This window comes from Epinephelus fuscoguttatus, linkage group LG16, assembly GCF_011397635.1.
Source record: "Epinephelus fuscoguttatus linkage group LG16, E.fuscoguttatus.final_Chr_v1".
In the NCBI taxonomy this organism is placed as follows: Eukaryota; Metazoa; Chordata; class Actinopteri; order Perciformes; family Serranidae; genus Epinephelus; species Epinephelus fuscoguttatus.
In genome coordinates this window covers 16069644-16090960 of record NC_064767.1, presented here as the reverse complement: position 1 = coordinate 16090960, position 21317 = coordinate 16069644, and the positions used below count along the sequence as shown (strand labels likewise).

At 41.3% G+C, this 21317-nt stretch overlaps 2 protein-coding genes across 2 annotated transcripts; one reads left to right on the top strand and one right to left on the bottom strand.

Annotated features, from left to right (window-relative positions):
• Nucleotides 1-581: 581 nt before the first annotated feature.
• On the top strand, nt 582-5941 carry agt (angiotensinogen). The gene is made up of 7 exons (XM_049599751.1): nt 582-733; nt 1996-2450; nt 2625-2991; nt 3362-3486; nt 3599-3747; nt 5175-5331; nt 5420-5941. Exons 2-7 carry the CDS (start codon nt 2034-2036, stop codon nt 5594-5596), a joined length of 1392 nt encoding a protein of 463 aa, XP_049455708.1. The 5' UTR covers nt 582-733; nt 1996-2033; the 3' UTR covers nt 5597-5941.
• Nucleotides 5942-9033: 3092 nt separating this feature from the next.
• On the bottom strand, nt 9034-20653 carry cog2 (component of oligomeric golgi complex 2). The gene is made up of 18 exons (XM_049599738.1): nt 20484-20653; nt 19902-20063; nt 19450-19515; nt 19281-19361; nt 17909-18012; nt 17602-17710; nt 17173-17352; nt 16945-17069; nt 16479-16605; nt 16185-16324; nt 13400-13461; nt 13163-13314; nt 12884-13069; nt 12634-12706; nt 11811-11953; nt 10811-10950; nt 10424-10607; nt 9034-9724 (listed from the first exon to the last, which is right to left on the bottom strand). The coding sequence occupies exons 1-18, from the start codon at nt 20538-20540 to the stop codon at nt 9626-9628; spliced, it is 2190 nt and encodes a 729-aa protein (XP_049455695.1). The 5' UTR covers nt 20541-20653; the 3' UTR covers nt 9034-9625.
• Between the last annotated feature and the right edge of the window lie 664 nt (nt 20654-21317).

Here is a 21317-nt window from a genome sequence, read left to right as displayed (position 1 = left end):
ACTAGAGGGTTTTTGATTAGTCCTCACTTTTGAGGGCATTTATTGAACTAACATCCAAGTCAGTGGGATGTCCAGAATTTCACACATCTAATGAGCATTATTGTAAATTCATAGCAAAGAGTACATCTACATCAGACCGGAGGAAGTGTATAGAGATAAAGACAGTAAAACAGGAACAATAATAGCAGAACAGAATGATAAAACATGAAAATAATTTCTGTCTTCTTTTTCTCACGCTGATTTAAGTTATTCAGGTTTGACACTTCTTTACTTGTTCAACCCCTGGGTTGTCAAAGAACATGCGTAATTAATCAATAACACATTTTCTTCTCTACAAATAAACACCCCACAATATGGTGACATTTCAGTGAGTCACTACCAAACACAAACAAGCCTGGCTGTCCTTCTGCTTCCCACTCGTCCTTTGTGGAAGTTGAGCCCCCTGTCACCCCCTCCAGGATGTGCTTGCATCATCAGCCTAAAGTCAACATGCAGAGGGACATTGGGTGGTCTCTCTCTGTCAGATCTATTTATCTATAGCAGTAGCGCGTCAGTACAAAGCGGGGTGTAAGTCATGACAGCAGAGCCCCTGACTCAATGCTCCTCTGGTTAATCAGTAACCAGGGTGGGAGCACCACGGCAGGCTGGACGGGTTAAAGAGAGGGAGCAGAGGAGCCAGGACTTCACTCAGCACCTCAATCAGCAGCAGCAGCAGCAGCAGCAGACACATACGGTAAGAGCAAACTTTATCTCTAATCAATTGCTTGTGCAGTGAATGTAGAAACTCTAAAGAGACGAGGGGAAACTTTTGGAGTCCTATAACTCGTGACAAATCTATAATCTTATTCAAAGCCAAAACTTAATGTTTGAAATGTATCATTTAATGTGAGGGTTAAATACTTTATAAAAATAAACAGTACAACTAAGTTTCCACTCAAAGACAAGGTTATAATGAATCACATCCAATGAGTTAGAAATCTGGATCTTGACAGAAAACATCAGTGACAATGAATCAGGCAGGTTTTTTGACCTCCTCCATTGTGTCACTGGGTACATAGGTGGGTTGGTTGTGTATAAGAACACTGCTTTTATTGACAAGGTACCAAGGCCATGTCCTGTGGTACATTTCCAAATAGAGGAAAATCTAGTGTTTGCTCACATCTTCCAAGAGTCCATCAGTCCACATTTTCTGCACGTTCAACTCAAAGGATAAAGTCCTATTTTTGCATAAGAGCGCTCACCAAAGTTACTCTCCTCTACAGACATCTAGGTCAATGCATAAAAAGTGTTTGGGAACTTGAGAAAATGTGAAACACGTCAATGAACTTGTCCATTATTTTTAATTATATACTATAGGTGTGTAAAAGTTTGTTTTGCAACTTATGTCTTGTCATTTATTCTAGATGATGTGTTTATTTGTGCAGGTATTACAACATAAATGCTGCCAAATTTGTCACAAGTATCATATTTTCCAATCACGGTGTCCAAGGTGAACTGTTTTGTCTTAATGTATTGGGACAATTTGGTCTGGGGCCTGCCTGAGCACACTCAGTTTGCATCCTCCATCTGAAGGCTGCTTTACCAGGATTCAAATAAACAACAAACAAAATTCAAATGAATCATCCATCTTATTTTAGTTTGTGAACACAAACAAGTTTGCACACAGACACACGTAGATGCGTCTTCATTATCTATGCGACCTCTGTTGCAGAGGGTAATGCCTGCTCTCATTCACTGACCAGCAGAAAAAAGGCAACACAAAGAGCCATCAATCCATCACTGACATGGCGCTCTATGTCCAATGTCCCTGCCAGCCAATCCTGTTACAGACGGAAAACCAGATCCAGCCAGATTTCTGACGAAAGCCACGCTAATAGTGATGTAGCTCCACAGGCCACCCTATACTAACTTTCCAAGGATTCAAGAGCCAGCTGATAGGTTGATAAACTCCAGGTAATTTGTTGTAAAACTAAAAATATCTGTCTCTCTCTGCAGAAAGAATTGTTTTAAGGTGAATACCAACAAAAGGTAAAATGCAGATACTGCGCGTGCCTGTGGTAGCCCTCCTACTCTGCTGCTACCTCTCAGGAACCCAAGCCAACCGTGTCTATGTGCACCCCTTCCACCTGTTCGCTGCCGAGAATGTCACCTGTGAGACCCTGCAGACCCAGGCGTCAAAGCCCCTGGAGACACTTCCTGTGTCCCTGCTTGATATTGAAGTCCTGACACCAGACAGCAGGGACCCATTGAAAGTGGATACACAGAGGCAGAACATCACAGAGAGGACGGCGGTTCTGGCAGAGCTGTTGAACTCTCTGGGCCTGAGGATGTACCAGGCTGTCAGCAGCAAGCAGCGCAGCACCAACACTCTCCTCTCTCCGGTCAACACCTACGGATCCCTCGTCACCTTCTACCTGGGGGCCTCCAAGAAGACAGCAAGCTCATTCCAGGTCTTTGTTTTTGATTTGTTCTCATTGTAGAGATGGCCCAAAAGGGTTTTAGGCAAGCAGTACTTGGTGATCCTTTACTATTTTGGGTACGATCCTTACCATCTATCTGATTATCAGGTGCTGTACGTTTACTCAAAGACGTTAATCTTTCTCAATTCCCACCTTTCCTTTCAGCTTCTACTGGGCCTGAGCAGCGAAACCGACCGAGAGGACTGTGTGTCCTTGGTGGATGGACACAAGGTTCTCAAGACCCTGCAGGGCATCAACTCTCTGGTGGATGACGGACCCAAAGATGAAATCACCACCCAGGTCTGGACCTTCACTCGCCAGGACGCTCAATTGTCCGAGGACTTTATTCAAGGCACGCAGGACTTCTCTGACACATCATTCATCCGCGGTGTGGATTTCTCCAAACCTGAGGAGGCGGAGCAGCTGGTGAACAGCTTCGTGGAGAAGACATCAGACGGGAGGGTGAAGGGCATTTTCAAAGATCTGAACTCCAGCAGCGACCTTCTGTTTGCTACTTCCTTCAACTTCCAAGGTCTGGCTCGTCCTCTGTTTTGCTTAGACCTCTGTTAAAATGATTATACAGAATACACAGATTAACATTCATAATTTAACTACCTGTATTATAGGAGTGTGAACAGACACCACAAGACTTTAATCTTTATCACAATGCCAGGATGATGATATTAAATCAAGCCTGGTACCACTTCTAATGACCATGATCAGATTTGCAATAAATTCTAAGTACATTTACCACAGAGTATTTACATGTGCCAGTCAAACACACTTAGATTTGTGTTGTTGCTGATACATCAAACTGAAATCCTACAGATAACAACGTTTATAGTTCTGTCAACTACTGCACCATCTTGCAGTACCTGACTGGTCTTTGATTGTCTGTTTAGGCAACTGGAGAACAGCTTTTCAGCCAGAGAAGACCTCCTTGCAGGAGTTTCATGTGGATGAAACAACCACAGTGATGGCTCCTCTGATGACCCACACGGGTCGGTACCACTACCTAAATGATAAGGTAAATCTTAGTGCATCTTTTTAATTCATTGGCTCATTTGTTTATATGTGAAAATATGAAACGGACTTGGGTAAGGATTCATCCACAATATTTTTCTGTTGTTACCATGAAGGTGCGGCGGTGCACAGTTGTGAAGCTGTCTCTGAGCAAACGGTCCTACATGTTGCTGGTCCTGCCTCATGAAGGGGCCGACCTCCATGACATTGAGTCTAAGCTGCTCACCGACGTCATGTCCGACTGGTACCAGAGCCTCCAGGAAGGGTGAGTGCTTTTTTATAACCAGACCTAGAGTAGTATCACCATGTCTCCATGCTCAATATCCTACAGTGGCAGAAGTACTGAGAACTTTTATTTAAAGGTCTGGGGTCTCATTTGTAAAACAGTGCATACTAACAATATAGAGCAGACAAACTCCAAAAATGGCATGCCCCAAAAAATATTAGACAATTCCTACAATCAGGCCTTCACCTCACCATCTGCATCACCAATTTCCTATCTCCAAAATGATCGTAAGAATTGATCAAAGTTTCTCCCATTAAATCTGTTTTTGTAGATCACAACTTTTCAGGCCTCGTTTTGTGTGTGCGCAATGTTTATAAATGAGACCCCTGGTGTGTAGAAGGTTGCAGAGCTAAAACTTCTCCGATGTGCTAAGTGTGCAGGAGAACTACGGTGGCCAACGTGAAGATGCAGATGGTTCTGTCTAGAGCCAGTGTTTGACTTCTCAGTTTTGAGCCACTGTAGAACAACATGGCGGACGTCTTAGAAGAGGACCCGCTCTGTATGTTATAGACTCGTTCTACAGTGATGTAAACACAACAATTCTTATTTTCAGGTGATCATAAACTAATAAAAACATAGTTATAAATATCATATCCTCCTGAGACCTGAACTGTTGTTTGGTATGCATATTTAATTTCTCCTAGCTATTTGGGATCAGTAGGACCCGATGAGTATAAAAATCTAAACACTGTCAACGATAATTTAGTCCCAGTGTCCTCAAATGAGGCGGTAATAAAGTCCTGATGTCTTCAAATGAGTACTTCCTAATTAACAGCATCTTATCTTGTTACTGTTGCTAAAATTGGTCAAATGTGTTGCCATATCAGACTACAAACATTATTAATCATAAATAAACAAGTTTCAAACATAAAAAGTGATCAGGTTTTGGACTGTGTCCACTTTTGTGTTGGGATTGGCTGCAGACTGACTTGGCAGAGATGGCTGCCATCTTGTTTTTACATGGATTAGTGTATTGTGCTCTTACTACCACTAGATGGCACGAAAAAGTGCCCATGAACAAGGACAACAGGTCTAAGTTAAGTAGAATGAAGTATAAGGTCAAGTAAACCCAAAATGTGATGTCCCAATATTAGGACACAAAGTCTCAGGAGGATATCCAGTTTCTGCCAATAGATGCCCCTAAACCCTAAACACTGGACCTTTAAGTTAAAGTAGCAATACCACAGCATAGAAGTATTCTGCTCCAAGTATTCTGCATTCAGAGCTCCTGGTCTTACAGAATGCACCATTTTATTGGCTTCTAAGTTAAATACCTGAGCTAGTAACTGTCTATCAGTCAATCATTAACATGTCATCCCTATAGATTTTAAAGGGAGAAAGAGTCCCATTTTAGTTCAAACACTTGTCATCTTAAAATCTGTTTCCTCTTGTGTCCATGTGTCCAGTCTGTTGGAGCTGTCCCTCCCAAAGTTCTCCATGTCCGCTGTGACTGATATGCGCGACCTGCTGACCCACATGGATCCAGAAATTGAGGCCAAGCTGTTGGGCTCCCTGGCTGAGTTCAGCCAACTCAGCAACATCAAACCCTTCACTATAGATAAGGTGAACTACATGAGTGGCCATCTTGTGGTGGAAAACACTTACTGTGTGTGTGCGCGCGTCTTTAACTGATCTCTCTTTGTCCTCTCAGGCGGTCAGCAGGGTGACGTTTGAGATGTCCGAGGAAGGAGCAGAACCTCAGGACAAGATCCAGGAAGCAGGTGTCCCTCTGAAACTGTTCATCAACCGTCCGTTCTTCTTCTCTGTCATAGAGGGAAATTCTAACGCCATCCTCATGCTCGGCAAGATCACCAATCCTACACTGTAAAGTTATATAGTACTTAAAAACTCAATAGCGCAGCCTCGCTCAAGAAGAATCTATCAGTATTCAACAGTGTTGTAGTTGTCATCAGCCATCAGAGCTCTCCACAAACTCACAGTCACTGTGTCAGTATTTATATGAACCTGTTACACTAAGCTGAACTTTTCAATCTTTCTGTAAAATTTATTATAGCAGAGTTCTGTACAGTATTTTCAGTAGAGTAGGTACAGTAACCTTGAACCTCTACCATGAATGACTGATACGTTGTATATTGTAACTAAGAGTTTATTTTTGTTTTGGTATGATTTGTGATTTCTGCAATAAAACATTTGTATCCCGATATAATTCTAATCTGCTTCCTGTTTTATTTTGTAGATTCTCTCCTCATGTGTCATGTCTGGTTTTACTTCCTGTCTTTGTGTGTTTTCCCGCCTGTTTTCTGCCACGCCTGTCTCGTTAGCCCTTCCCTGTTCCCTGAGTCGTCCCTTCACACCTGTTCTCTATTAGTCTCGTCTGCTCCACCCTTGTTGTTAGCCAATCCCCCTTTCCCTCCTTTTGCCTGTGTCTTCAGACTCCAGCTGTGTCTCGTTCTTGTGATTTTTTTTCTGTGTATATACCTGTGTGTTTCCTTTTGTTCTTGGTCAGTTAGTCTGTGTTCATCCTGGGTGCATTCTGTGGTCGTTCCTGCATTCATCCCTGCATTCATCCCTGTTCATTGTGTTCTTCCCAGTTGGTTTTCAGTTTCAGGTTTTTGCTCTGCTTTTGTTTGGACTTTGAGTTGCCTACCTGCACTGGGTGTTTCCAATCGGCTACATTAAAGCTCAGTTTCTGGTAGAAACTCAGACTGTCTGTTGGTCTGCATTTGGGTCCTCCTCTGAACTGAAACGTGACAGGGTTGGCACAGTATCAAATTTTCAATAAACAAACAAACAACAACAAAAAAAAAATCATGATTGTGATATCTTTGTGATATCTATAGAGAATGTGGAAAAAATATTATTTAGATTTCTTCAGTTTTGTTTGTGTGTTTTGTCTCAGTTTTGGTGAATGAATTAGACTTAAAATTCGAGTGTAGGGGGATAGAAAGGGTGATTAAGTGAGAAGGGAGAGAAATGATTAAAGAGGTGCTGCATTATTTATCCAATATTATTGTGTGTGTATTATTGATATGATATCAATATTTATTTTTTTAAATATCATGGTTATCATCAATAGCTGTTTATCCCAAACCTCTAGTATCAGTACTTGATGCCTATTGTTCTGCCCCGGCTGTTGGGACTCTCGCACCCACGACTTTTGCAATGACTCCCTTTCCACTTTCAAATCCTGTTTGAAAACACACCTTTTCAAGCTGGCATATTCGGTCTGATTTAATGGAGACACACATTGATGATAATGGTTTTATTATGATGATTTTATAACTAATACTGATAATTATGATTTTTGTGTAGTCATTTTTATTAACTTTTATTGTGTTTTTATTATTGGCACCTATAAATAAAATGCATTATTATTATGATTATAAGGCAGGGGTGTTAAAGTCATTTTAGTTCATGGGCCACATACAGCCCAGTTTGATCTCAAGTGGGCTGGACCAGTAAAACCATTGCACAATAACCTGTAAATGATAAAGTCTTCAGAATGTTCCCTCTCTTAGTGTAAAGAAGTGACGTTATAAGTAGCTTACATTTTGAAAACAATTCAACAATCCATTTAAAAAAATAAACGAACAGCCTGAGATGATGGCTGAAGGATGAAAGAAAAATAAGCGCAATTTCAACACTGTCTGTTTTTCAGCAAACTCCCCCTTGGAGTTTGGCTATAGGCTAATGCTGTTTTGTTAGCAACAAGGTAGCTAGCTTTCACAGCTGCAATGCTGATCTCGCTGCGAAAACTAAAACAAGACTTATGTTTCCTCAGACCTGCCAACAATTCATTCATCTTCTCTGTTCTTAGTTGTCCTTGTAAGTTATTGTATTTTTCACTGTGATGAGTCTGACAGTGGTGCTGAAGATAATATTCCTTGAGCACTGAAAGCTGCTGTGAGCACACCAAGCACACTGGCTTCCCATTTACCTCTGTGAAGAAACAGGAACTGGGTTATTTGGACAAACAGGACTAGCAGTTTATTTAATTAAAAAATTGGAATTAATTACTTCTGTGCAATTTATACACTTAGAGCTGGGTGTGGTTAGTAGTCAGCTGCTGGGTGGAGGTGTGGGGGGTTGGCTCATGAGAGTGGTACCAGGTGAGTTGAAACTGAATGGACTGGGAGGCTTGTGCTGGAGGAGCCAAGCAGCCACAGGCACATGTTTAGGGCTGATTTTATTGTTGTCTTCTAGGCAACAGTCAGTAAAAGTCTTGCATATGGACAGAATGCTGAATCTGCGAGTCTGTGCAGGGGTAGTGTGACAGCTACACGGATCAACTGAAATACCCCAGTACCAAGTAGAATTGAAGCTTCGCCAGTCAAACGATTAATGCATTTAATCCTGTTTGTACCCAGATCTAGAGGAAGATAAAAATTTGTATGGTTTAGTCTGCAGCCAATAACTTAGAGCAATCTTTGATATTATGCAACATGTGATCGGTCCATTATGTGTGATTGTTGCAGCTACAACATGTCTGTGGTGTGGTGAAGTTGAGTGCTGGTATTGGTACTGGTATGGTATGAGGGATGAGGATACATTTGGGGACAGTGTGTAAACTGTGATGAGAAACAGAATAATAATTCAGACAGTTATTTATTTTGGACACATTTCATCAACTACTGTACATAAACTCATTTTTATTTAACCAAAACATAACATTTTAAATTCAGTTCATAAATCGCATATTTCTCTTCCAAAATCCTCATGTTTACTCCCATATGTGTCTTTCTCCCACTATCAACATAAATTTGCAGCTAAACTTAAGAATAAACAAAATCTATGTGAATAATAAAAGAACAGACTGTCACTGGTTGACAAAGTGAAGTTAGTCTACCCTGAATGTTGAGCAGATATTGAGAGTGATCACTGACTGATACTGATGTTGACATATCCACTTTTTTCCCCACCTGATTTTAGTGATCATCAGTCTCTACTGTAGTGGAATTAACATTATACATGCACACTCTTATCATGATGGCCCACCAGCAGATGGAGACATGGTATACAATACATTTCAACATATGTGTTCATTTATTGTGTAAAAAAAAAAAAAAGTTGGCCGATTCTGACGGTTCATTTTCAAGCCAATATCAGCCAATACCGATAACCTGCTGATATTACCGTGCATCCCTACTCCACAGTTTGACTTTGACTGAGATATATTTGTGTTTTTTAAGCTTTCAATGACTTGTTTCTATACACAGTGATCAGAACCCTGTGGCTTCGTCGACAGTCCTGATGGAAAGATGTATGCAGTGCGACAACCTTTATATTAAAACACAAACTCAACACTGTATCCAAAGTTTTTTATTTTATTCCCGAGTTAATTATGTCAATTATATTATACAACTTTGATTTGAACAAACATGTACATGTTACACACTGACAGACTTCTTGATATGAGATGAAACCTTCACCACGTAGCAGAAATTAGACGAGTAATTTGTTACATTCTCTCTTTACAACTAATAATAGATGGCACAGCGTCACCAGCATCCGTTGTCAGTCATTTTGTGGAAAACATTTCATGCAGTCCCTTTTATTCACGCTGCCTACAGCAGAGTTGATGATGATGATCCAGTCTCACTCTCAGACAGAAGTTCCTCTGCTGCTTCCAACAACAATTTACAGCTTGATCGGACAGCTGGCAGCTTCCTGTTGTTGAAATGTTTGTGCACTGTGGCTCTAACGTCTGTGTTAAATGGTTTTTGTACAAAAGGATTTCAGTAGTGTCAGTTCTTGTCTTACATTCGTCGTGGTCTGATCTTCATAAACAGTTACCAGACCATGACCTTGGCCCGGACTGATACACGTGTTTTTTCCTTCACAAGTCTTCAGGCAATGCAGCATGTTAACAGCTCTCACTAACTACGGAGTCAACTCTTTACTGGTTCTGCTCAGCGAGCTCTCGGGCCTCTTTCACCAGGTCCATGAGAGTGGAGAACATGGAGATGTCACTGGGCTTGAGACCCATCTTCTGGATCTGAGACACACAACAGTACAAAGCAGTGAGAGAGGGAATAATCAAATGCATTTCAGATGATATATACAGAATATATTGTATATACTGCACTAATGTTTTTGACACCCATGCACACCTGTGAAACGGGTGGGGCAGTTTCTATTTAACTCAGTGTTGGAAATAATGGTGTTGAACACTCTTGACGAAGGTCCAGGAGGATTGAAACGTGTTGCCAGTGTAACTAATAAATTGTAAAGCTGAGCAAGAGCAGTGTGCAGAATTTTCTTTTCAAAGATTCAAGTGATATTTTCTAACGAATTGCATCTGAGACAGTTGGATGTGCAAATGCCTTACTTTAAACTAAAAGAGAAGTCTGTAAAACTGTTGACAGGACACCTCAAACTGCAAACAAGATGAATTACGACTCTTTCTGTTGTAAATTTTTTGATCTTTGAGGCTTTTTATGTGTTCAACTTTCCTCAAGCCAAGAAAAGTCATCACAATGTGAAGTCTATGGGCCAAGCAGGAACTCATGGGGCCAGCAGGAGCAACACTACTGGGTATATTCAGTGGGTTTCACACCCCAGAAGCAAACCCTGGAAACTAAAAACTTTCTTGGCATATGCACCAGGCGAGCAAGTCTCATTGGACTGAAGAAGCACCATCTTGGGGTCCAGTGTCCAGATCAGCACGTGTCTGCACTTATCAAACGTCACCTACCTGTTCTCCCAGATATTCCACATCCAGTGCCAGCTGAAGTCTGATCTTGCTGTCGTCTGTGGGTCCACCGTTTGCTCCTGCTGTGGTTGTCGTGCTCGCACCCTTCCTGGCTTGCTTCAATCGCTTCAGACTTTCCTCCATCTTTCTCACTGAGCTCAGCACCTCTGAGATGGTCTCATAGTACCTGGAGACAAGAGAGATCAAAAATGAAACCAGGAGACATAAACTCTGTGGACTGCAGCTGAAACGATAACTTTATAAAATAAATGAAATACAACATCATAACTGTAAACATCATAAGCCCAATCACTAATTAAACTACTTTGCAATTCTTCAACACCAGCACTATATCTGGGTCTATTTATGTTTGCAGGTGAGTTAGCGTACCTCTGTGTGCAGTCAGACAGTGCAACTCGCAGCCACTCCTGTGCTGTAGAGGGGTTGACCAACCCCGTAGAGTCAGTCAGCAACTGATGTAACGGGCGTAAGGCGTTGTCCATGTAGGCTGATGCACGCACCGGCAGATCCTAAACACGTCAATAAAGTTGAAAAGAAACACATTTGAATATTTGCTTGTGTAAAAAAATGCTGGCCAGTGTTTTGTTCATGTTGAGGATGGAGAGGTGGTTGATATCCTGTTCAAACTTTCTGTCACTAGAGCTCCAGACATATGAGGTTGGTGCTCATACAGCGTGTTTTGCAGACTCTTTTACTGTTGGTTGCCCAGCCATCTCTTTGGGCGCCGCTGAACACGATATTCAGGATTATTCAGATAACATTCAGCTGAACTCAAACATGCAATAGTGGGTCAACTTGTGCAATACTGCTTTTAATGTTATATTTTTATATTTATTGATTTGGGATGATTGTGTATGTGTATGTGTTGTGTATTTATTACTGTCTATTTTTCTACTTTTTAATATTCAGGCATGGCACAGCAAATTTCGTTGTACTTCTTGCTCAATGACAATAAAGTCTATTTCAACAGAAATTCATTATGTTCAACTACTTGAGTGTTTTTTATTGTTATCCATAATAAAATCTTATATCATCCCATCCATAATATGAAGAACATCAAAGGGTGCCCATACTCATATTGAAACATCTTTTATTTCATTAATATTCATTAATGTTATGTATATTCATGTCCACGCATAATCACTCCGAGTTTTATCTCAATCTGGTCAGTCAATTCATTTCAAAAGGGGAAATTCTGACCTTTAATTATAACATTTCTATGAGAAAAAATGGAGTGCATTTACCCTCCAGGTTTTTTTTTCTAAATCAGACTAACAATGCTCCCATTTTTTCTTCCAAGATATGTATTTAGAGAATGTTATATGATGACATATAGGAGAAACACGTACATGTTTGCAGCTTCACTGACCTTATTAGTCCTGCGGTAGAGCCGTGGAACCTCGGAGGCACTCTTCAGGAAGCGGCAACTGCGTTCAGTCAGATGTTGGGTCATCCTGGTGTTCAGAGTGGGAATGCTACTTGACAGACAGGCCTTGGAGTCTGTAAGAGCATCTGATATAGAAGAGAGCACAAGTAAATGCAAAAGCACACACACAAGGTCTGAGTAACCCTGATGCTAAAGCCGGGGACGGCGAGCAGGGGAGGCCAAAGGTCAAGGGATGAATATAGTTGTGACTGAGATGTTTTCTTTGAAGATGTCATGCTGAAAAGCCTGTTGGGGATTGAATGGTTACATCTGTAAATGTCAGTGAACATTGTGAGTTCATGTTTGAATTGCCGTGTGTCTCTTGGAATGTTTTCCTTAAAAATAAGTCTACAGCTGATATGATGCAGTCATCCCTTTGAATAACCAAAAAAATCCTCCAAACAGATTCCACTAATGTTACAGTTTCTATTCAGTGTTATATACTTGTTTAAAAAAGATCCTCCTGCACATTTCTTCCTCATTAATGGACAAAATATTGCTGAGATGTTATATAGCAGCCTCTGTTTGACATTTTCTGAAAGGCTTCCGGGTTCTGCACTTCCTTTATTGCAAGAGGCAGTTTGTTCCACTCCGTAGCACCAGCATAGATCAAAGAAACCTTTCCCCATCTTGGTTTTGAATCTATAAAGGTTCAGGAGAGCTACCCTAGCTGTGGAGTTATATTAAGATCCTCTTCTAAGATCAAACAAACATTGCAAAAGGAAAAGTGTAGCAGACTTCCATACACACTGTCTGAGTAGCTTACCTTCCACAATAGCAAAGTTTTTAAATCCAATGGCTTCTAACCGTTGTCTGACCATCTCCGACAACTCTGGTATCTATGAGAAAGACGAGCAAGCTGTCAGTATGGAAACAAATAAGTGAAAACCATTATAAAGTTCTCAAAAAGAGACACTCTGCCTAATGTAAAAGACCTGGTGAGTCTATAATGTAGTATAAGTAGGTAAATTGGAGCTACAAATATAATTATGTGTATTTTGTTTCCGCGTGTGCACCTGCTCCTGCAGCTTCTGGATATCAGCTGCGATGTAGACCAGCTGTTTGGTGGAGAGGGAGGCAGGACTCCCACTCTCACTGCCGCCCTCATCCATGGACGTTCGGCTGGAGGTGGAGGAGGCCGAGCTCGGCAGAGGCCTGGTTGGCTCTTTGGTCACCTCAGGGGCTGGAGTCTTTGTCAACACCTGTGCAGACACCGATAAAAATCAGAAACCAGGGCAAGCAAAAGCAACAGGGCGATTCATTTGTATACTGCTTTGCTGGAATTACTGGCTTGCCTCATCAAGAAACTTGGCATATCGTGCGTAGAGCTGCAACGTGAGCTTCCAGAAGCGATGGGCCAGAGGTGACAGGTACACTTTGTCTGACCAACATCTCATTAGACAGGACCACAACACCTCAGATACCTGCAGGTGGTACACACTGCCAGCTGGGAAAGAGGAGACACATACACGGTTATGGTGGGTGAAGTATAAGTTACGCACTAATGTTCATGATAAAGACTAAATTCCTACCTGGTGCTGCCTCTAGCCCGTCACTGATGGCGTTCTCCAGACTTCCGGCTATTTCCTTGTACCTGGAAAAACAAGGAGGGACAAAACAATCAATGTGTTATCAGCTTATGTGTTGCATCAGCTCTGATTTGCACACACTCATGACGTGAAACACAAAGTGTGCCTCGGAAATTATGGACTTTCCAGAAAAGCTGAACTGTGCAGATCTGAGTTGTGAAATGAGGTCACATGCCCTGATCATTAGAGTGTGTGCCTGTTTGTAGGGGCAGGAGGAAGACTGGCAAACAACCTCTCTACTTTTTCACACAAATCAATGACCATACAGTCAAGGCCCAGTGTCATGTTTATGGGCTGTGTTTAGTAATATGCTGACACACATCCTCAGTTTTGCTTCTTGTCATCATTCTGTGTGAAACTCTCACCCACAAGCAATTTTCTACATTCCTGTAAAAACGGGCTTTGTTCAGCTCGTGGACACCTGCCAACTTGTCTTTTTTTCCTCTAAAAAACGCTGGCAGGCTGCAATTTTAATCAAAGCTTGTCTCTTGAGTCCTTAAAACGAGACCAGTCAATTCTTCAAAATACACGCTGTGCAGAAATTCAAACTTCTCCGACGTCTGTGTTTATGCAAGCTGACAGGTCCAGATTCAAAAGATTAAAACACACCTATTATCCACTGCATGCACATAAAATAATCTAACCTAGGGTTGTGTATGTGTGTGTGTATGTGTTTCATTCTAAACCAAAATATCCATTAACTTGAAGGAACAGTATTATGCTTTCTCTCCAAGAGCTAGATGAGACTGTCAATACCACTCTCATATAGTGAAAAGCTACAGTGACTTTAAAGGTAAACTATAATGTATCTGCTTTTCACGCCACCTTACCAATCAAATACAGAACTGATTTTAAAATCTTACTACTTGAATTAGCTTCACAATACATTACCAACCTGCTAATTCTGCATGCTACCCTCAGGCCACTCAGGTCATCCTAACATCTCCTCTCAGTCCCTCAAAACCACAGCTGACTCAGCTGTTTCTGCTCCCAGACTCTGGAATAGCCTCCTGTTCTACATTAAGACCTGCTCCATCGTGGATAATTTTAAATCAGATTTAAAGACGCAACTTTTTTGCTTGCGTTTAGTTCAGTCTGCGGCTGCCCCATGGCTTTTGTAAAGTCCCCTCTTAACATATTTCTGTCTTTTTCTGCCTTTTAATCTGTTGATGGTTTTATTCCATTTCTCCAAACTTCCTATTTTTTTCTTGCCTTCTGTCTCGGCTTCATCTTCCATAAATTTAACATCCTATGCTGATGACACCCTGCTCTATCTGTCCATCCTCCTGCCCTCCTCCCTCTCTGACTGCCTTCAGGAAATCAAATCCTGGTTCTCCGGCAACTTCTTCAAATTAAACAGTGACAAAACTGAGTTACTTCTCATTGGCATCAAATCCACCTCAGCAAAAATCAACAGTTTCACACTTGATACTGACAACTCCTCAGTCTCCCCCTCCACTCAGGTTAAGAGTCTGGGTGTCATCCTCGACAGCACTCTATCATTCCAATCTCACATCAATAATGTCACTCGGTCTGCCTACTTCCATCTACCCAACATTAACCGTCTACACCCGTCCTTCACACCGCACAGTACCGCCATGCTTGTTCACATCTTGGTTACATCCTGTATTGATTACTGTAACTCGCTCCATTTTGGTCTCCCTCTCAAGTCCATCCACAAACTTCAGCTGGTCCAGCTGGTTCTCTATCTTTGCCTGTTGGGGTGTTGGGTGTTCTTTAATCATGTGTATCTATATTGAGGCAAATCCCGACCCATCTGCCTCAACTGGAGAGCACTGTGTGTCAACCTCTGTTATTTTTAATGTGCTAAATAAATAAAACTGACTTGACCTTCAGGCACTAATTGGCCACACTCAAAGGTGGAGTGAAAAGCCGACCATTACAGAGGGATGCTGTCTGTGAGCCCCTGACCTAAGACAAGTTTCTATCACTATGTGATAGACAGTTAAGGTTCTTTTTAAATTATTTAAATATGGGGATAACAGTGCACATTTTCAGACAGTCTCTCCATTATTCACATGAAGTGACAGAGATAGTTGTGTAACAAACAAAAAAAGAGAGCTGGAGAGAGAAGTTCAAACCCTGGCTCCTGTCTCACATCCACCAGCTGGCCGATCATGGTGTGAAATGCATGTGAATGTTGGAAGTTTGCTTCAGAAAGTTACAGACATGGTCACACACAGCCTCCTCTGATCCAATATCGGAAAGGTGTGGGGGAGAGGGGGATTTCCAACCATCTGACAAGTGCTTCTGAAACATCATACTGGCAGCTTTTCCTTTCCCAGCCAAGAAATAATATGCATAACCCTCGTAACACCACAAACTGTTGTTTTTACACTTCAGTCAGGCTAGCTGTCTCCCTCTGTTTCCAGTCTTCGTGTTGAGCTGAGCTAACCCCCTCCTGGCTGCAGCTTCATATTAAACAAACAGACATAAGAGTGGTATTGATCTCCTCAGATAACTTCCCAACTATTCCCTGAAAAAAAGTGTGTTTTTGTATTTTCAACAAACGAGTACTGAACATTTGCTTACTTTTCCAAAGGATATATAGCATTTTGAAGTCACACTTCCAACATGATTAAGGCTGAAGCCTGCAGTTTACAAAATGTCTAATTTGCTCTGGAAAGAAACGTGAGGGTATACTGAACATAGTGTAATATATAGGCTGTAGCATGTAGAGTATAGATCATATTGAGGTAATACGCACCGTAGTTGAAAGTAGACAGGCAGGTTCCATTTGTTGTGGAAGCTGGTATATGAGGGATGCACTCTCAGTCTCTTCACACTGGCCTGCGAGCTGCACTGACGCTCAAACCTCCGCACAAACTCCATACTTGCGCTGTAACGCTAGAAGAGAAGGGTAAACAGAAAACACACACACACACACACACACACACACACACACACAGATGAAACTACTCAATCTCACACTGAATTACACAAAACAGAACTTTCACGAAGTGAATGTATGCACACATGAACTGTGTTATTGTGGCTGTACCTCAAAGAATATGTCAGGGTTTCCAGGGTTGAAAAGGTAGGCCAGCCTTTCTTCTATCCCTTTGATCATCTCCGGCCACACAGAGTTCACCAGGAAATCATAACCTGGCACTATGTCAGCTTTGTCACTGAGGAGAGACAGAATAACAGCACATCAAAAAACATGTCATTAATAACATCGACTTGGCTGCTACTAATCATCCACTGATTCATTTTACGTGCACAATTCAGGCATAGTAGTTGGTCAAATATGTTGAGTACATGATGTATGATAATTTTATTAATATATAAAAATAAAATGAATAAATATCAAAAGAGTGAGGTCATTATACTGAATGTAAGAGCTCTACAGATGAAAGCAGACAATTTGCTCTTCTAAAAGAGGCAAGAGGATTTCAAAACACAACAAAGAGTTGCTTGATCTGCGCATGCTTTGAATGAATTTGCCTCCATGATAACATCAATACCTGGATATGGCTCCTCCAGTCACCTCTCTGAGCAGCCTACAGTGATGGGGAACAAACTCCAACAGTCTAGAGTACATCAGCTGGAGACCATTCGGACTGGACTTCACCACCTCTTCTACAATCACCTAAACAGTAATTAGTCAAAGTTATGAATTAATGTCCTCAAAAAAAAAAAATAAAAAAAAATCTGGCATCTCCAGTATATCAATATATGTGTGGTGTGTTTACCTGGTCCATGTATGGCTTAACCAGCACCTGTCCTACCAGGGCCTCGGCATCTCGAGTCTTGTCTATGGTGGCATACGTTCTCAGGCAGTGACGCACCATGTCCACGTTGGATGTTTGCAGACCTTCAATCAACACGCCCTCCAGAGACTGCTGCAGCATGGAGGTGATTCCTGCGATACGCTGGCAGAGGACACAACCAAGAATTGAAAATGTCCCAACAGAGTATATTCCACAAAACACACAGACAAGTGAATCATTAATCAATGTGAAAACTTGGATCAAATATTTTGGAAAAGACCGAACAGAATCTGATTATCTTTGTAAATTAAATACAGGACTGATGGATTGAGCCACAACAGACAAACTCACTGATTAACTGAGTGGCTATTATTCATCTGCTGTCAGACTGATCGGCCCTTTAATACTTACAGGTCTGACTTTGTCCAGCAGGGGCATGCCTTTGCTCTGCACAGCGTGGAACTGCAGCTGGTTGAATTCTGTAGCAATCCTCTCCAGGATCTGACCTGCTAACAAGGGACTGTACAAAGACAGACAGACAGACATGAGGTCAGACACAAAAGCTTAGCGTTACATTCCTGTAGTGATCAAGCTCAAATAATTCAAACCTCTGGTGTGCTCAAATGTTTTTTCAAATACTGACACTGCCATTACTTGGTAAAGAGCCTGTTATCTACAAAGTAACACCAGTGGGTTTGTTGACATGTCAGTTTCCCACCTGCTGGTTTCCAAAGAGCTAGATTCCTTGGAGTTTTGTGAGTGGAGGATCTTCTCTATCTTCTCCACTGAGCGCACTACCTGAATCAGCCTCAGTACACACACCTGATGGATGGGATGATAAAAGGAAGATGATATTTAATTGCAATTGTCCCACAGAGTAGACAACCGTCTACCATTACACATTGTTCTCTGAATTAAAAGTTGAAAAACTACTATTACTATACAAAAATTCAAAAATGGGCACCAAATATAGCTCACAGTTTGACCATACTAGACTACCAAAGAGCATGTAAAGGTGATCACTAAATATTAGGGATGTCCCGATGGCCGCCGATATTAGCAAAAAACGTGCATCGGCATTGGATCGGACTGCATGGAAAAATGCTGATCCAAGAACTCCGATCCAGTTTTTCATGGAGTCCGATCCAGGTTTTCCGACCAGCCCAGTGCTCTGTGATTCAAGCAGTCCATTCCAGTGATCCGCTCCAGCTCTTACTATCATCCACCAGGCCAGCATGCAGACGGCAGACACACACGAGGGAAGGGTAGGAAGAGTAGCGGTCAACTTAGTGAACTGACTATTTGTTTTCTGCTCTGGTTTTTTTGAGAGTGATATTTTTATTTGGTTTACATTCTTACTGTTTAAGTAAGAGCACTGGTGACATTGTTTTGGGCACAATTAGTGAAACTGGAGCCATGGATGGACTATTGCTTGTTTAAACAGTTGTACAATATTGTGTGTGGTTTTTTTGTCCCCTCTGTTGGTTCCAGGAAACAGCAGCACCACGCTTGCATTCACACCACAAAAATAACTGAAAAGGAAAGGCTGCATTGTTTGTTAAATGTCAACAATGTCTTGTGGTGTTAATCTATTTTTTATTTATTAGGGGGCCAAAGCACAAGTGTGTGGAGTCTTGCTGTTATTTTAATTTTAATGTTAGACATTTTAAAGATTTTTTGTGTTGATTTATTTTCTATTTATTAAGGGGCCAAAGCAAACCAGCTATATTTTTTATTTAATGTTAACGATCAAGTTTAAAGTTTGTTTATTTAACCCTGTTAACAATAAACGGGTCAGTTTCTCATACCAACTGTTGTGGATCATTCTAACTAACCCGATTAAGACGTTCTTCTTGTTAGAGTAATATCAGTTGATCAAACCTTTTCTAACATGACTGACAACAAAATAAGTGAATATGTATAATACGTGCTTGGATCGGATCGGTATCGGCCAAAACTCAAGGCTGTAATATTGGTATCGGATCGGAAGTAGAAAAAGCTGGATCGGGACATCCCTACTAAATATATTCAATGATGACTACAAAATGTGATCAAATGATGAAGACAGACCGGAAGATGAAGAGCCAAACCTTTTTCTTCTGCAGATCCTCCTGTTTGGTGAGCTGGTTGTCTATAGCCTGAATCACCTCACTCACACAGGAGCGCAGACTCTGCAACAGATAACAGCCAGAAACATGCATGAATACTCTGTGGCAGGAATTAATCAAAGCTCAAAGTATGTTTACTCAGATTACATACCATAACCTCCTCTCGCAACTGTCCCAACGGCACAGAAAGCTGATTGAGAGCTTTGTCCATGCCCACCTGAGATTAGAAAGCAGAGATTAGAAATAGTCTGAATCTCAACTTTACTTAAAAACATTCAAACTATACAGCGTTCATCCAGCACATCAGTACTGACCTTTTGAGGCTGATGCTGATATTTAAAAAAATACTATTGCTGCAGCTTACTGCTCTGCATTTTTATTTTTTCCTTACTAACACACACACCAATTCAAATGTATCTATAATACTATCAAAGCAATGACTTGCCGATACACTGAGCATGTAACAAAATATTTTATAGGTCAATTTTGCGATTTAGACCTTGTAAGAGAATATTTCCCAACAGACCACTGACTTCTAGATGCCCTCCCTGTCTTCTGTGGACTACAAGCTGCTGGTTGTAAAGTCTAAGATGCACAACTGACCAGGTTGGTGGAGAGGTTAACAAAGTCTGCATAGTCCTTGTTGATGAGCTCCACCATGGCTGTTTTCAGCAGCTTGTAGTAGAGCTCCAGGTCCTCCCTCATCTCCTCCAGCTGCACCTGCTTCCGACACTCCGCCACAAACTGGTCAACGTCAAAGTCATCCTGCAGGCAGAGAGACGACAGACAGCAACATCAGACAGACCAGAGAGAGAGACAGGCACATTTGTATCACAGCAGCAGCCATGCACACAGTTATATCTAGTATCACTGACAGAAAACGCAGAGAGAAATAGATTTAGAGACAGACTGACAGACCAAAAGACCAATACACTTTACAGAATTAACTTAAGTCTCCTTTTATCAACGTCGTTTACAATTAGCGATTATTGTTAATTAATAGCATTAGCAAAACTGAGATTTGAGTTTAAACGCTTATTATTAAACGCTTCGAATAACGAACGAGACAGGTTAAAGAACCAGGATCCTCCAGTATGAACAGTTATTAACTGTCAACTAACGTTAGCTAATGCTAGCTTGAGTTTAACGGCATTAGCTATAGCGCGTGATCAAGGGAATTGTTACCTTCATAAAAACATCCTTATCGAAGCACAAAGAGTCTGGTCCCTTCGGTAGATTCATGTTGGAGAATTAAACACAGCTACAACATACACACAAGATAAAGTCAGAAGCCTCCAGCTAGCTCCTACACCCGGGCTTCCGCAAACATGGCAAGTGCACCAACGAAGAAGAGTCAGGAGGACCAGTGGACAAGTTAACACCACAGCGCCCTCTAAAGGCAACAAGAGGTAACTGCATGGGGCCATTTTCCAGTATACAGCCATGAAACAAATGTTGATAGATAAATCCAGGAAACAGCTGCACCGTAGATACAAAAGTCTAATAAACTTCAAGTTGTATGTGACTCCATTAGATTAAGAGGATGATGATGAGTTCCCTGTAGGGTTACATGCTGCTGTCATAGGCTTATTATTTGGACAGGGTAAAATATTTATGTCCATGTCAGGGCTTCAGTGTCTTTTGAAAGAAAGAAAGAAAGAAAGAAAGAAAGGTGTGCCAGCACCCATTTTGAGCAGGATAACCATTTTATTTTATTTTATTTTTAGAAATCAATACATTATTAACAAGAGAATACATGACAATATAGAGCATCAAAGGTCACCACTCAATGACACAACCCTCAATGCTGACCCTGACCAGAAGTCATTATCAAATATTTTTAATAATATTTATGGTCAGCAGTGCAGGATGTTTGATACATGTGAGCACACTAGTGCCCAAACACCAGGGCAATAAAGGCCCATAATGACCCTGCCAATCAGCAAATTCTCATAACATATCCTGGCCTTTATAATGGCTTTTTAGCTCAAATGAAGTGATGCATTTCAAACATGGAGA